Raw genomic sequence first — 14,341 nt, 5'->3', positions numbered from 1 at the left:
AAAAGAGTTTTGCTCTTTTATATTATTTTAATTAATGGACAGGATACCAAATGTCATAAATGAAATATATTAGAGGAAATCTTAATAGACCAGAAAGTGTTTAAATACATCTGCTATGTCACAGACCTTTGTGAATGAAAACAGATGGCATAGATAAAATAATTTTGTTTTTAATCCAGACTCTGTAGTATTTTAAGACTGTTCAAGTGCCAGGATTAGTATGGATGAAAGTGACATTTCCCTGATATTTGCTGATGAATTTTAATTTCTTAGGCTCTTACAAACCACATGGTTATTAAACAAAATCATTCTTTAACACAAAGAAAGATGACAGGTAAGAAAAAAACATGACTGTTGGATATGGATGTGGTCTATAACAATAAAGTGATGTAAATAATTACATAATATGAAGCACAGTTCGCCATTCACAAAGTCTCAAGGCTATTTCCTCTACCAACATTGAATTTCTGAGGTGAAAAACTTCACTTGGTCTTAGCTTTACAACTAATATTAGCTTTAATTCAAATTTACAAAACAATTAGGAGTTAAATACCATTTTACAATGAAATTTCTACTTGTTAAAAATGATGTTTATCATACAGTCATACAGTTAAAAAACCCCACCAGTCTCACCCATTTAAGTTCACCTGCTCTACTCTTAGGAAGGTTTAAATCTAATAAGTATTCAATAAATGTTACATGCTGCTGCTACTGTTGCTGTTGTCACAGAATATGGTTGGATCAAAATCAATTCCAAATAGATCGGAATTGAAATTTCTTTTTAATTTAAGCCATAAAAAAACTAGAAGAAAAGATCCTTTCATATTTAAGAAATCTCTGGATGGGAAAGAAAGTTTAAACCTTAAAAAAATGATAAATGAAATCAAAAGAAAAAGATTAGTTGGTTTGTCTATATAAAACTATTATACATTAGGGCCGGCCAAGTGGCACATTGGTTAAGAGTTGGCTTGGGACACCAGCTCTGAGCAGCAGGGCCTGGGTTCAGATCCCATATGAGGGCCAGTGATACTGTGCCCTCTACAGCTAAGATGGCGAACAACAGCTCAACCTGGAGCTGGGCTGCCGTGAGTTGCCAGCGAAGGCGTAGTCTGCACTGGGGTTGGCTGGCAGCTGGCATGCGCTTTTGTGAGCTGCCGTGAGCCACCATGAGCAGCCATCCAATGGCCGGCGAGCGATCTGCCTCAGCCAGGAAGAGCGCAATCATAATACCAACATGGGCCAGTGAAGCAACGTCCTCTACAACTAAACTGAAGAACAAAAGGACAGCAACTTGTCTGTTCCCCTTCCCCGATTCCCCAATAAAATCTTAAAAAATAAAAAATTATTATACATTAAAAAACAATTAAAAAGCAAAAAAAAATGAGGAAAATATTTCACACATGGCTGGGAAAGGCAGGGAGGAGTATTGAATCTGTTATACGTCACTTAAAAAGCAAAGTGGTCAACAAATAACATTCTATTGGCTAACTTCTAGGGAAACAGACACTTGCATACATTTTTGGTGGGAGTTCATGGTAATACATTGTATGGAGGACACTTGGCACTATCCAACAAAAGCATAGATTCATTTACTCTTTGATCTATCAGTTCAACCTCTGAGATTTAGCCTACAGATAGATTTATTCCTGAATAAAATGACAGACACTCAAGATTATTCATTGCAGTACTAATGTTTGTACTTGCAAAGAATTGGGCATGGTCCAATATACATCAATAGGAGACTATTTAAATATACTGCAGTATGTCCATATAATGGAACCTTTCCAAAAAAGAACAGGGAAGCTTTCTATGCACTTATCTGAAAGAACTTTAAGATTATTCTCCAGTGTGAATAGTAAGAATGCTATCTTTTGTGTAAAAAAAACAAACAAAAAAGGATAGTTATACACAGTCATATTCTTCAATACTTATTAGTAAGATTAGATTAGATTAAGTTCAGTTTCCCACAATATCTACAAATATGCTCTCTGTAACATCATTTATGATAGCAAAACATTGGAAACATTCTAAAAGTCCTATAATAGTTGAAAGGGGCAAATTATGATAATCCATAAATAACTAAGATGTGTAAGAGATAGTACATAGTATTATAAAATGGAAGTAGTCTAAGACTGAAGATCTGAATCCAAAATTCCAGCTCTGTGGGGCCGACTGAGTGGCTCAGTTGGTTAAGAGCTCACTCAAGAGTTTGAGCTTTGAACAACAGTGGTTCGATTCCCGGCCCGAGCTGAGCAGCCGCTGAGCAGTTGCTGAGCTGCCAACAGGTGGCAGGATGGCTCAGCTTAAAAACAAACAAACAAACAAACAAAATTCCAGCTCTATTGCTAAACTTACAAGTCTGTGGAGAAGTTCCTTAAACACTGACTGATCCATTGATTGATTGATTCATTTATGTATTTAATTGTTATTGAGTAAGCTGGTACAATGAGTAAGGCACAAAGTTAATGCTGAGGATACAGTAGGATACAAGATTGCTATGGAAGATAGAATGTTTTAATAAGTACTAGCAACGGAGTGAGATAGTACTATTGGTGTCAAGAGTATGTATATCCGATCTAATCTAGAAGGGTTAAGGATTAAGTTATGTTAAAGTCAGACCTAAATCTGAATCCTAAATAGGAGTTAGGGAGCTAAAGTGAAGTGTGAGGAGTTGTCTAGATAAGAGTGATAGCAACAGCAAAGGCCCACAAATCAGTATTGTGTATACATACCATATTGATGGATTGAAGCGATTATGTTAATTGCTAATTATGGAGGCTGCAGTTATAGACTAGTCAGTAAAGAAGTATAGCATCAACTTCTGGTCAAGATGGTGGCCTAGGTAAACACTGTTGCTCACTTCCTCCCACATCAAAATTACAACTAAATTATAGAACAACCACCCTTGAGAACTAGCTGAAGACTAGTTGAACAGAACTTGCATAACTAAGTATATAAAGAAGGATCCACATCCAAACTGGTAATAAGGGTGGAGACATAAAACAGGCTGGTCCCACACCACTTGTGGTGGTTAAGAATCAGGAGGGATATCTCTACTGTAGAGGTCCCCCCTGAGGAGTGAGGGATCCTGGTCCCACACCAGGCTCCCCAACCTGGAGCACCAGTGTCAGGAAGATGAGTCCCATAGTATCTGGCTGTGAAAATCAATGGGGACCCTGTCAGGGAGAGACGGAGGTCTGCTGTAGACCCAGGCACCCTCTTTCTTATTCTCTTGCTGTCTTCTTCTGTATGTTTATGACTTTTTGTAGTTTTGTGTTCAGATTCCTTTCTTTTTATTTCTTGTATATCTCTTGTAGACTTCCAGTTTGCAGATAAAAACAATCAAAAAACAATAAAATGGCAATAACTACATACCTATCAATAGTTACTTTAAATGTAAATGGATTAATCTCCAACCAAAAGACATAGGATGGCTGAACGGATAAGAAAACAAGGCCCATACATATGCTGCCTATAAGAGACTCACTTGAGAGCAAAAGACACAGACAGAAAGTAAAGGGATGGAAGAACATATTTCATGCAAATGGAAATTTTAAAAAGCAGAGTTAGCAATACTTATGCCTGACAAAAAAAGACTTTAAAACAAAGGCAACAACAACAACAGACAAAGAAGGACATTTCATAATGATAAAGGGATAAATCCAACAAGAGGCTATAAACCTTTGTAAATATTTATGTACCCAAATATATAAAGCAAATGTTGATGGATATAAAGAGAGAGATTGACAGTAATACAGTGAGAGTAGAGGACTTTAATAACTTATTGACATCAATGGAGAGATCAACCAGACAGAAAATCAACAAGGCAACAGTAGCCTTAAATGACACATTGGACCCGATAGATTTAATTGATATTTTTTGGAATATTTCACCCCAAAGCAGCAGAATACACATTCTATTCCAAGTGCATATGGAACATATTCCAAGATAGACCACATGTTAGGCCATAAAACAAGTCTCAATAAATTTAAGAAGACCGAAATCATATCAAGCGTCTTCTCTGAGCACAATGGTATAAAACTAGAACTCAATTACAAGAAAAACACTGAAAAACATTTGGAAGCTAAATAACATGCTAGTACACAATGAGTCAGAGCAATTGCTTGGAGAAAAAAATGACATGGGTCTGAAATAACTTCTGCAGGTGAAGACTGAGCCCAGCCTTGCGTGAATATAGAATAAGGAAACTGTTATGCAAATTTGAGGAGAGTCAAGTTCAAATAAACCTCAAGGGCTAAATCTGTATACATTTCTCTTCTTTAATTTTCACTTGTTTGGAAATGTGGGAAAAATAAACAACCCATTCAGACGTAGGACTGGACGCTGGTCTTTGAAGGAGAAGGTTACAAGAAGGCAAGAGAGTTTCAAGTCATGGGAAAGGCACACTCCGGGATCAGGGGCGGAGGAGTACAGTGAAGCCAAGAAGAGTCTAATAGTTGAAGTAAAATGTTAATGTGGCATAAAACAATTAAATCCTCTATGTGCCTAATGATTCCTTAGAATTTAGTCTTTGATAATTTAGTCTTCAGAAAGATATCTTTCTGGATTAAAATAATTTTAGGGTTTTTTCGTAGGCAAAATAACTTGGGAGAGCATTTCTCTAGATGCTGCCTACAAGTGCTTGTTAGCTGCCTTGATGCTCTCCGGTGAATTCTTTTGGGTCGCAGTCAGTTCCTTTTTGGTTGCCTTTGGCTAAGTGGAAACTGTGAAAGCTCTGCAGCTGAAACAAGATGGAATTCTTTCAGGTTTGTATCCTAGGAAGCTTAAGAACTTGGGTTTGATTTCACAGAATGGTTACACATGAAATAAAAGAGCAAGTGCTCACAAGCTTGAATTTCAGGAAAGCCCTTTTGGAAACAAGACAAAGGCAGGGGTATAAAATGAAAACAAAAGTAGCATGAGTCAGAGAGGTCATTTGATTTCACTCTGCACTCAAGACTGCTGCTCCTCTCTGCCCACTGAAACAGGTTGGTTTTTTTTCTTTCTTTTCTCATTCTGACTTGAATATGATTTTTTTTTAAAAAGCCTAAAGACTTTGTATATTTACTTATGCTGAGGGAGTCTTGATGCATGAAAGTACGTCTAAATGTTTACATGTACAAAAAAGAGCTATTTGAAAACTGCTATACACTTTAAGCTTAAAACAAAAAAAAAAACCTGAATATAACAAGAAGAAAATATATTATTTAAATACCATTACCTGGCTATGAAATTTTAAAGAGAAAATAGGTTTTGCTATACTATTTTTTTGCTTTGTTTTACAAACACTAATTTTTTCATTCTTGTAATAATTATAAAGACATCTAAATGTGTTTCTATGTAACTGCCAGAGGATCATTTCTGAAAATAATTTCCATTCCTACTTTTACTTATGTACATTTTTAGTAAGATTAATTCTTATTTTAAAATATCCTCCCTTATTATCTTCCACTATTCCTTATCGCCAGGTTCAAGATTTCTGTGATCAAAGAGAAGGAAAGAACAAAATTCATATTATGTCAATAGTTAATGCATAAGAAAATGAAAACTGGAGTAATCTTCCAGACTGGAACTTTTCAAATAACCTTAAGGATGAAAGTTGTCATTTTAAATTGTCAGCACCTGGTTTTTACATAATGAAAGTAGTTCTTTTATGTTGTATCTTTCCTCAGGGGACCTTCTTCACTTTGCTTTACTCATCCAAAAAGGATTAGCAAGTATTCTCTTAAAAATGCACCATAAATTGACACACGGTTCTGACAACAATATTTTCATTAATGATTATGTAAGAATATTTGAGATTCTTCCAAGGACAAAAATAACCAAAGGGAGACAGAAAAGCTAAGGAAAAAGCAAAACAAAACTCAGCACTATATTAAAAACACTGACAGTCATTATTGAATACATTTTAAAACTTTTGAATTCTGTGTAAGCTTATCTTACAATACTACAGGGTAATTTCATATTTTAAAAACTATTTTTACAAAAAAGTCACTACTTTCATTTAGGGTTTACAGATTAAGAAAATGCCCCAGGGGATTATATTTAGTTTCCCTGTGTAAATCCCAGTTCCTACACACAGGCTTGTAAAAACAAAGGATGAAAAACTAGTCTTGGGTATATACTCCAGTGTGACTTCTGTTAAAGGGTTTCAAAGGATGGCAGATTTAGGCTCATGTATGTTGTGACAACAATGTATTCTCTAGTAAAAGAACAAAACATATGCTAAATAAAAAGTGTTTCCTTTTAAGCAATATTAAAATGAATAACCTGTATTTTTTTGCCATGCAGATTGCAGCCATGGCTTTGGAACACAACCACTCAATAGATTACTATTATGAGGAAAGTGAAATAAACGGCACTCATGACTACAGTCAATACGAACTGATCTGCATTAAAGAGGAGGTCAGAAATTTTGCAAAAGTTTTCTTGCCTGCCTTCTTCACAATAGCTTTCATCATTGGAATTGCAGGCAACTCCATAGTAGTGGTGATTTATGCCTGTTACAAGAAGCAGAGAACCAAAACAGATGTGTACATCCTGAATTTGGCGGTGGCAGATTTACTCCTTCTGTTCACTCTGCCTTTCTGGGCAGTTAATGCAGTTCATGGGTGGGTTTTAGGGAAAATCATGTGCAAGGTCACTTCAGCCTTGTACACAGTCAATTTTGTCTCTGGAATGCAGTTCCTGGCTTGTATCAGCATAGACAGATATTGGGCAGTAACTAAAGCCCCCAGTCATTCAGGAGTGGGAAGACCATGCCTGATCATCTGTTTCTGTGTCTGGATGGCTGCCATCTTGCTGAGTGTACCTCAGCTGGTTTTTTATACAGTAAATCACATGGCGAGGTGCATTCCCACCTTTCCACACCACCTGGGAACATCAGTGAAAGCATCGATTCAGCTGCTGGAAATCTGCTTTGGATTTGTGATACCCTTTCTCATTATGGGAGTCTGCTACTTTATCACGGCGAGGACACTCATCAAGATGCCAAACATTAAAAAATCTCGACCCCTCAAAGTTCTGCTCACAGTGGTAATAGTTTTCATTGTCACTCAGCTGCCTTACAACATTGTCAAGTTCTGCCAAGCTATAGACATCATCTACTTCCTGATCACCGACTGTGACATGAGCAAACGCATGGATGTGGCCATCCAAGTCACAGAGAGCATTGCACTCTTTCACAGCTGCCTAAACCCAGTCCTATATGTTTTTATGGGATCCTCTTTTAAAAACTACATTATGAAAGCTGCCAAGAAATATGGGTCCTGGAGAAGACAAAGACAAAATGTGGAGGAAATTCCATTTGATTCTGAAGTTCCTACAGAGCCAACCAGTACATTGAGCATTTAAATGTAAAACTGCCCTATCTTGCTTCGATACACAAAAATGATGCTTCTTCTTCAGATAAAACAGCTGCATTATTCTGAAACTCAAATCTGAAACACTGAAGTGGCAACTTAGAGAAGAGGTTGAGATGAGGAGGGGAAGAAAGGTAGAAACCAAGAAGAAGAGGAAACAAAATAATGCATAGAAATGAAAATTAAAATGAACAATATTGGAAAATAGCAGTAAGCATAAGTAATAAAAGCTTCTAAGTTAAGGCCATCTAAAACATTCATTAATGAAAAGGCTTATATTAAAGGTCATTTATAATTATTTTAAATTATCTAAATTTTAATATAAGAATGATTTCCTTGCATAATTTTAGTACTTGAATAACTATATGGCAAAATTTATTCTATCTTTCTTTACCTGTTTCTTAATTTGTAAGTGATTTCATAAAACTCCAGAAAGAATAACAATTAACAAAAAAATATACATAAAAAGCTTTTCTGGCCCTTTTAATACATTCCTGGTAAGTTTCTAAACACATAATGTGCTTTTATATGTCAACTTCCTTTAGTAATAAACTGGCTGTCTTGTTAGATTTATCATGTGTACTCTAAAAGCAAACCTCAGGTAATCATATTTAACTAGGTTCCAATTTTTATCACTTTCTAAAAGGTCCATTCATTTGTGTGAGTTTGTTACTGAGGGTTGACTAAACAGTGTTATTTTTCTATGTATACAGATTCTTATTTTTCACTTAGACATTTGTATTTTCAAGCAATGAAAATATGTACCACAATGGTTTTTAATAACACATATAGCTTCTCACTTTCAAAACAATTATACATAAATTACTACAGTCCATGTTATATGTTCCTGTTAAAATTTAATTTGATAGAAATTACAATAGTGAAAAATATTGTGCACTAACTTGAATTTTATCTTTCACAAAACTGTAAAAGAAAAAGACACTTTCTGCTCTTAAAATAAACATCACCCAATCAAGACATGTTATTTTAAATTACTTTTTTTTATCAACTGTTTGTAAATCTGAAAATGCTTTCAAAGGCAGAATTTAAATAGATCATGAAACTATTCACTATGTATCGTATTATTCTAGCACAGCATCCAGCACAAAGGATCCATCGGAATACTCACCGCTACTCCACCACTTCTTGCCATTAATTACGTAACTATCTCCATCTCGTTGGATGCTACATTCAATATTCGTGGCATCACTGGATGCGACATCAGGCTCTATAAACAAGCAGAGGCTGAATTTACAGGAAGGCAGATATAATCAGTTTACAAAAGAGACTTAGATAAAGAAATACAAACTGTTTGAGGACAGAGAGAACATCTTTGTTTTTTTCCTCTTCCTATCCTTCCCCCATTCCACTCCAGTTCCCCCAGAGCCTACACATAGTAGGTATTCAATAAAATAACTGTGTATTGGAAGAATGAATGAGGTATTTAGAACATTGGGAACCAGCAATCTGAATGGTATTCTTGGTTTTCTCATTGATACCTGACTTGGGATACAACTCAATCCTTTCTCCAATCATCAAAAGTAGATTAAAAATATTGTTCTTCCGATAATGGAAATCTGTACTAAACACCTGCAAACCAGGTCTCACCATCATGCAGTTTACTATCTTAAATAGTTTCTAACTGTGCCTGGCAAAGTCCATCAGGAATGCTTTCACTGATTTATTTTGCATTCTATAAAGCCTGCTCAACACTTAGCATCTTCAGAAAGTTTTCCATGGGACACTCTTACATGACTGCTTTAGTGCAGGGCACTTTAGAATTTATAGGCTAGCTCTCAGTCATAGTAATCTGCACGTGTTAATATGTTGCTCTTTTAAATGGGTCCTTCAGCTATTTCATGTGTTCTATTTCTAAAACTAGGGACTCAGTTACTTTATTTTATTTTATTTTATTTTTTTAAAGACCGTATTGGGGAATTGGGAAAGGGAACAGTGTTGGGGAATTGGGGAAGGGGAACATTGTGTTTTTCCAGGACCCATCAGCTCCAGGTCAAATTGTTGTCCTTCAATCTTAGTTGTGGAAAACGCAAGCTTAGCTCCAAGTCCAGTCACTGCTTTCAATCTAGTTGTGGGCAGGGGGTGGGGGTGGGGGGTGACACAGCCCACCCTCCCATGCAGGAGTTGAACCAGCAACCTTGTTGTTAAGAGCACGTGCTCTAACCAACTGAGCCATCCGGCTGCCCAGGACTCAGTTACTTTAGAAAGGGAACTATGTACTCGAATTATTTTGTAACCTCAAATTAGTGCTTTGTAGATAACGCATCATACCGCACGTGTTCAATAAATGTCTCTTATTGTTTTAAATGGAGATCAGTTTTGCTATTATAAATGTATGCAGTGTTACAGAGGACAATAAAATCTGGCCAAAATTATGGCCAAATGAAATTTAGTTTAATTCTAAACTCAGTTATGAAATGATGACTTGATCCTTTGAAAAGTTCTTAATTACTATTTCCTATGGACAAATGTTACCAAACGTATTTTTATTAATATGCTCCTAGTTTTATTTCCCCACATAAGTATAACTTGAGCTATATTATCAGCATTGGTGCAAGTTCTATTTTTCTGGGTTTGTGCAGAGTTGAGTATTTTATAAGTATCAATATAAAATTATCACAAAAATGAATATTTCATACATAAGAACAAAAAAGATCTTAAATATCCACAGATGGCAATTTTAGAAATGCAAGTCAAAAGATCATGAAACTAGGTTTACGCTGCTAATGCCCAAAGTAGGCTACCAGCAAATATCATCTGATGTCCTCTCAAAAGGGAGGACAATTTTGTTCTGCCCTTTAAGTAATGCCAAACTTTAAAACTGGGCTCCAAACAAACATACTCACATTTCTGGCCATGGGCAAATTTGCCTGACATACAGAGCCACACCCCACATTTCTTCAGTTCATCCACAGTAACTCTGGGATGACTGATTGCACGAGGGAGAACAGCGATTTGCTGTTACCTGTCATACAGAAGCAGGAGGCAATGCTCCCTTGAAGAAGAGGCTCAAGCCACTGCTGCTTCTGCTTTTCATTTCCATAGAGGTGCAGCAACTCCATGTTCCCCGTGTCTGTACATAATAAAAGCATTTGTTTCAAATTTTAAAATTTACCAATATGAAGTCAAACTTCATGTAGGTAATACAGACATGCATCTTTTTAATGCAAATGTTTGCTAACAAAAATATTTTGAAGCATAATAGTAAATATAATTTACAATGAGGATGTGCTACAAAGAGTGTGCCTGCTGTCTTGCAATTATGTTCTTCCAGGAGTGATTGCAATGCTACTGGAAAACAATTAACATGATTATACTGAGACTTCACTTCTTCAAACACACCCTGTGCTTTCTAACTTCCACATGTTTGCTTGGGCCAGGCCTTCTCTCAAGTGAAATTCTACCCATCATTTCCAAGTAACTTCCTGTTTCTGAGCCACCTCCATTGGGAAGAATCTCTGATGACCCAATCAGAAATATCTCCTTCTGAACTCATATAGTAATTATTGTCTCTTTGCCTCTAACATTGCTCTTGCTTTTGTGCACCCCATACCATCTAGAAAAGTACTAAGTCTTATCTCTAGGATGCTACACACAGAATCTCTGCCTTGGGTAGAAAATGACATTAGATAACTTCACAGACCCTCTCCAACCCTGAGAAGCCATTGATCAGTACACAGCAACACTAGTATCACTCAGGTAAAAAAGAATGCTTCGTGTCTGCCATAGAGCAAAATGTTCTAGATGCCTTCCTCTGATTTTCAGTCCTAGTCAATTTCTAAAAACACTATCTAAAACCTTTCCCTTGAATGCTGATTACTTATAAAATTTTGAGGAAGAATTTTTCAGTATCACCTCTTACAATGACTTTAGGGATAGTCACTGAAATGCCTGTGGAAACAGTTAAGTTTAAGTTAAGTCTCTCAAAATATGTTGGTACTCTGTTCAGACACTCCTAACAAAGTTATATTAAAATGCACAAATTTCTTTGTAGATTAAAACAAGCTTACAATTATTTTTGACTGAGGAAGAAAATGAATCCTGAGTTGGAATTAATGAAGGTCACTGTTTGCTTGTTTTAAATTCAGTGTTTGTTATATTGGTTGGTCGGAAAAGTCAAGATGTATTTTTTCTACATTTTTTGTTGCAAAAATGCGTCATGACTTTTCCGACAACCTAATAGTTCAGATGAGGTAAATACTGAATACAAACTTTTCAAAAATTACCAGTTTTCTCCAAGAAGCTGGCAAAATGAAGATATCATTTGTGGGTTGGGAAAAAAAGCCTAAATTACTTCTACAAAAACATTTTTTCCCCCAAAACCAGTCCAATGACCCCCAAATTTTCCAGTAATAGTTGTAGAATTAAAATTGCTATTTTCAACATTCCATTGTACAATATTGTATGGTTTCTTAAAGGGCAAAATAAAAAAATGAAAATAAAAAAAGACACATTGGAAGATGGCATGTTTCCATAAACTTTTATAATTATTTAGAAAATAATCTGGGTTGTGTGAGAAGAAATTCATCTTTTATACTTAAGAAACCTCTCAAAGTATTTAATTGGCATCAGCTACCCTTCTTTATCTGCTTTGGAAATGCTTCAAACACAATGCCAACTGGGCCTTCCTGAAGAAATCTCCACTACAAAAAGAAACAAAGGCTTCATTTTTTACTGATGGTTTTTACACCTCTTGTTTGCTGAGGAGAGGTGTTGATCAGACTTTGATCAAAGAAAAAATATCTTTCTGGCCAATTTTTAGATTTCAGCAGTTGGGTGATATCGTTTAGGTAGTACAACTAATAGACTCATGAAATTTTCATACTAAAAAAAGTCTACAACCATCTAGTGAAAAGTGAGTTCACAGGTCAAACGGAGAAATAGTGGCAGAGCTGTATCTGCAAAGGAGGTCTTCTTTAGCATTATTTTTCATATTATGACCCACTAGTGTGTCATGAAATCAATTTAATGAAATACGTGTATGGCTAGCGATCTTTAAAAAAGTAAAATAGATAAAAATAGAATAGATAAGACTCAGTGGAAAATATCTGAATGCACTGTATGTAGTAAGGGGAACTATTGTTGCATGAAGCCTTTTTTCAGTAATATGTATCTCTCCCCCCACCCACCCATGAATGAACACACACGTACAACTACATTGCTACAGATTGGGTGACAATATATTGGGTTGTCAGAAAAGTCATGTTGTATCAGAATAACCAGAGTAACTTGGTTTTAAAAAAAAAATACACAAGACATTCGCCGGGTCTACCCTAGACCTACTGAATCTCCAGGATGGAGTCTGGATTTTTTTTTTAAGTTTCTTAGGTGGTGGTTCTGCAAATCCAGGTTTGAAAACACCTTCTCCAGACTACGTGCCAGGTTATCCCTTCCCTATTACCTTTTTAAAGAAAAGTTGTTCCTCTTCCCTCATTCTTCTAACTTTTTCATGCCAAAGTCCTTAGAGGCATCCTTGACTTCCCCATTCAAACCCCACATCCAACCAGGAAATCCTCTTGGCTCTGCCTTCAAACATATATTTAGAATCTTTCCACTTCTCACCCCTTCCACTGCTAGCACCCTAGAACAAATCACCATCATCTCTCACCAGGATTATTACAACAGACTCCCTCCTTCCCTCCTTCTCTTCTTTTGTTAATTCTTAACACAGCAACCAAAGTGATCCTTTTAAAACTGCAGTTACATCTTATCACTCCTCTGCTCAAATCCCCAATGGCTTCCCACTGCACTGTTATAAGCCCTTATTTGTCCGATAAGGCCCATCCAATAAGGTCCTTTCCGGTCCAAGATCTTCTATTCTTCTTCTTCTCCCAGCCACTTGGCCTCCTTGGCTAATCCCAAAATACACCATTCACACTATTGCCTTAGGACCTGTGCATTTTCTGTTCCCTCTTCTATGAAAACTCTTCCCCCAGATATCAGCATGGCTAATTCTCTCACTCTCTTTAATTCTTTATCAAATGTCATTCTCTAAATAAGGCCTGGCCACCCATTCTAGTTTAAATTATAATCCATATTCCTTGTCCCGCAGCATTCCAGAGCTCCCCTATCCTGCTGGTTTTTTTTTCTACAAAGCACTTTTCATCTTCAAATTTACTATATAATTTACTTGTTTACTAGATTCTTTATTTTTGTCTCCCTCCATTAGACTACCAGCACCACGAGGGCAGGAATCTTTGTATATTTCATTCTTTGATATATCCCAAATTATCTAGAACAGTGCTTTGCATATAGTAGGTAATCAATATATAATTGGTGAATAAGTAGAGAAATAGTGAGGTTAACCAAAAGATTTGGAATTCTCTAGCCATTCCAACTAGCCATAGACATAGCCAATACCCAATCAAAAAACTACAATCCTTATTCTGCCAATCCCTTTGTGGCAGCTCCTATTCACCAACACTCTTCATGTAATGATGTTTAACAGAAGAGTAATACCTTGAGACCATTAGATCCATTTTTTAAAATATTTAACTCAAAGTAACTGAAAAGTAAAATTATAGACAAATTTATAAATCAATGACTTTATGTAAAAAAAAAAAGCAAAAAAAAAAAAAGCTTCCTTGTCATAAAATAGAGAAATTTTAAACACTGCTCAAAATATCTGAGAACATCTGTTTTTAGATGATGTAGTAACCTGGTGCTTGGCAGTTGAAGACATCTGGAGCAAAAAAGCATTTCCCTGTTTCCTCAGCAATCAAGGCATAGTCCACCTGGTTGAGACCGCTTACAGCTGGCAAAAACAAGTTCCAGAGGCCCTCTGCTTTGGCCATTTCCTGTCAAGGGGATGAGCATGCCAGAGTGATTATAATTGGCCATGACCTAAAATAGTTTATTTTTAAAAGATATTGGTATTTACAATTTTTGAAATGTAAAAACGCTTATGAAATGATTTATTTTATTGCATCCTAGTGTGCAAAAACAACTAGTTACTGATTCAC

General features: G+C 36.1%; 2 protein-coding genes across 3 annotated transcripts in view; one reads left to right on the top strand and one right to left on the bottom strand.

Annotated features, from left to right (window-relative positions):
• Positions 1–14,341, bottom strand: part of ACAD11 (acyl-CoA dehydrogenase family member 11) — a gene marked incomplete at its 5' end in the record, with an annotated part of 57,619 nt that overhangs the window by 21,453 nt on the left and 21,825 nt on the right. Inside the window, 3 exons of the mRNA XM_019632251.1 lie at positions 8,491–8,589; positions 10,345–10,452; positions 14,038–14,176. Coding sequence (XP_019487796.1) covers positions 8,491–8,589; positions 10,345–10,452; positions 14,038–14,176 — 346 coding nt within the window. The remainder of the gene's footprint in view (positions 1–8,490; positions 8,590–10,344; positions 10,453–14,037; positions 14,177–14,341) is intronic.
• Positions 4,673–7,787, top strand: ACKR4 (atypical chemokine receptor 4). 2 transcript variants are annotated; one of them, XM_019632255.1, is made up of 2 exons: positions 4,673–4,766; positions 6,292–7,787. In XM_019632255.1, exons 1-2 carry the CDS (start codon positions 4,752–4,754, stop codon positions 7,351–7,353), a joined length of 1,077 nt encoding a protein of 358 aa, XP_019487800.1. In that variant the 5' UTR covers positions 4,673–4,751; the 3' UTR covers positions 7,354–7,787. The 2 variants fall into 2 exon arrangements, with proteins under 2 accessions (XP_019487800.1, XP_019487802.1); XM_019632257.1 differs by lacking the exon at positions 4,673–4,766 and adding an exon at positions 4,849–4,988.

Source organism: Hipposideros armiger, unplaced genomic scaffold, assembly GCF_001890085.2.
Source record: "Hipposideros armiger isolate ML-2016 unplaced genomic scaffold, ASM189008v1 scaffold_1111, whole genome shotgun sequence".
In the NCBI taxonomy this organism is placed as follows: domain Eukaryota; kingdom Metazoa; phylum Chordata; class Mammalia; order Chiroptera; family Hipposideridae; genus Hipposideros; species Hipposideros armiger.
This window is presented reverse-complemented; position numbering and strand designations above follow the sequence as displayed.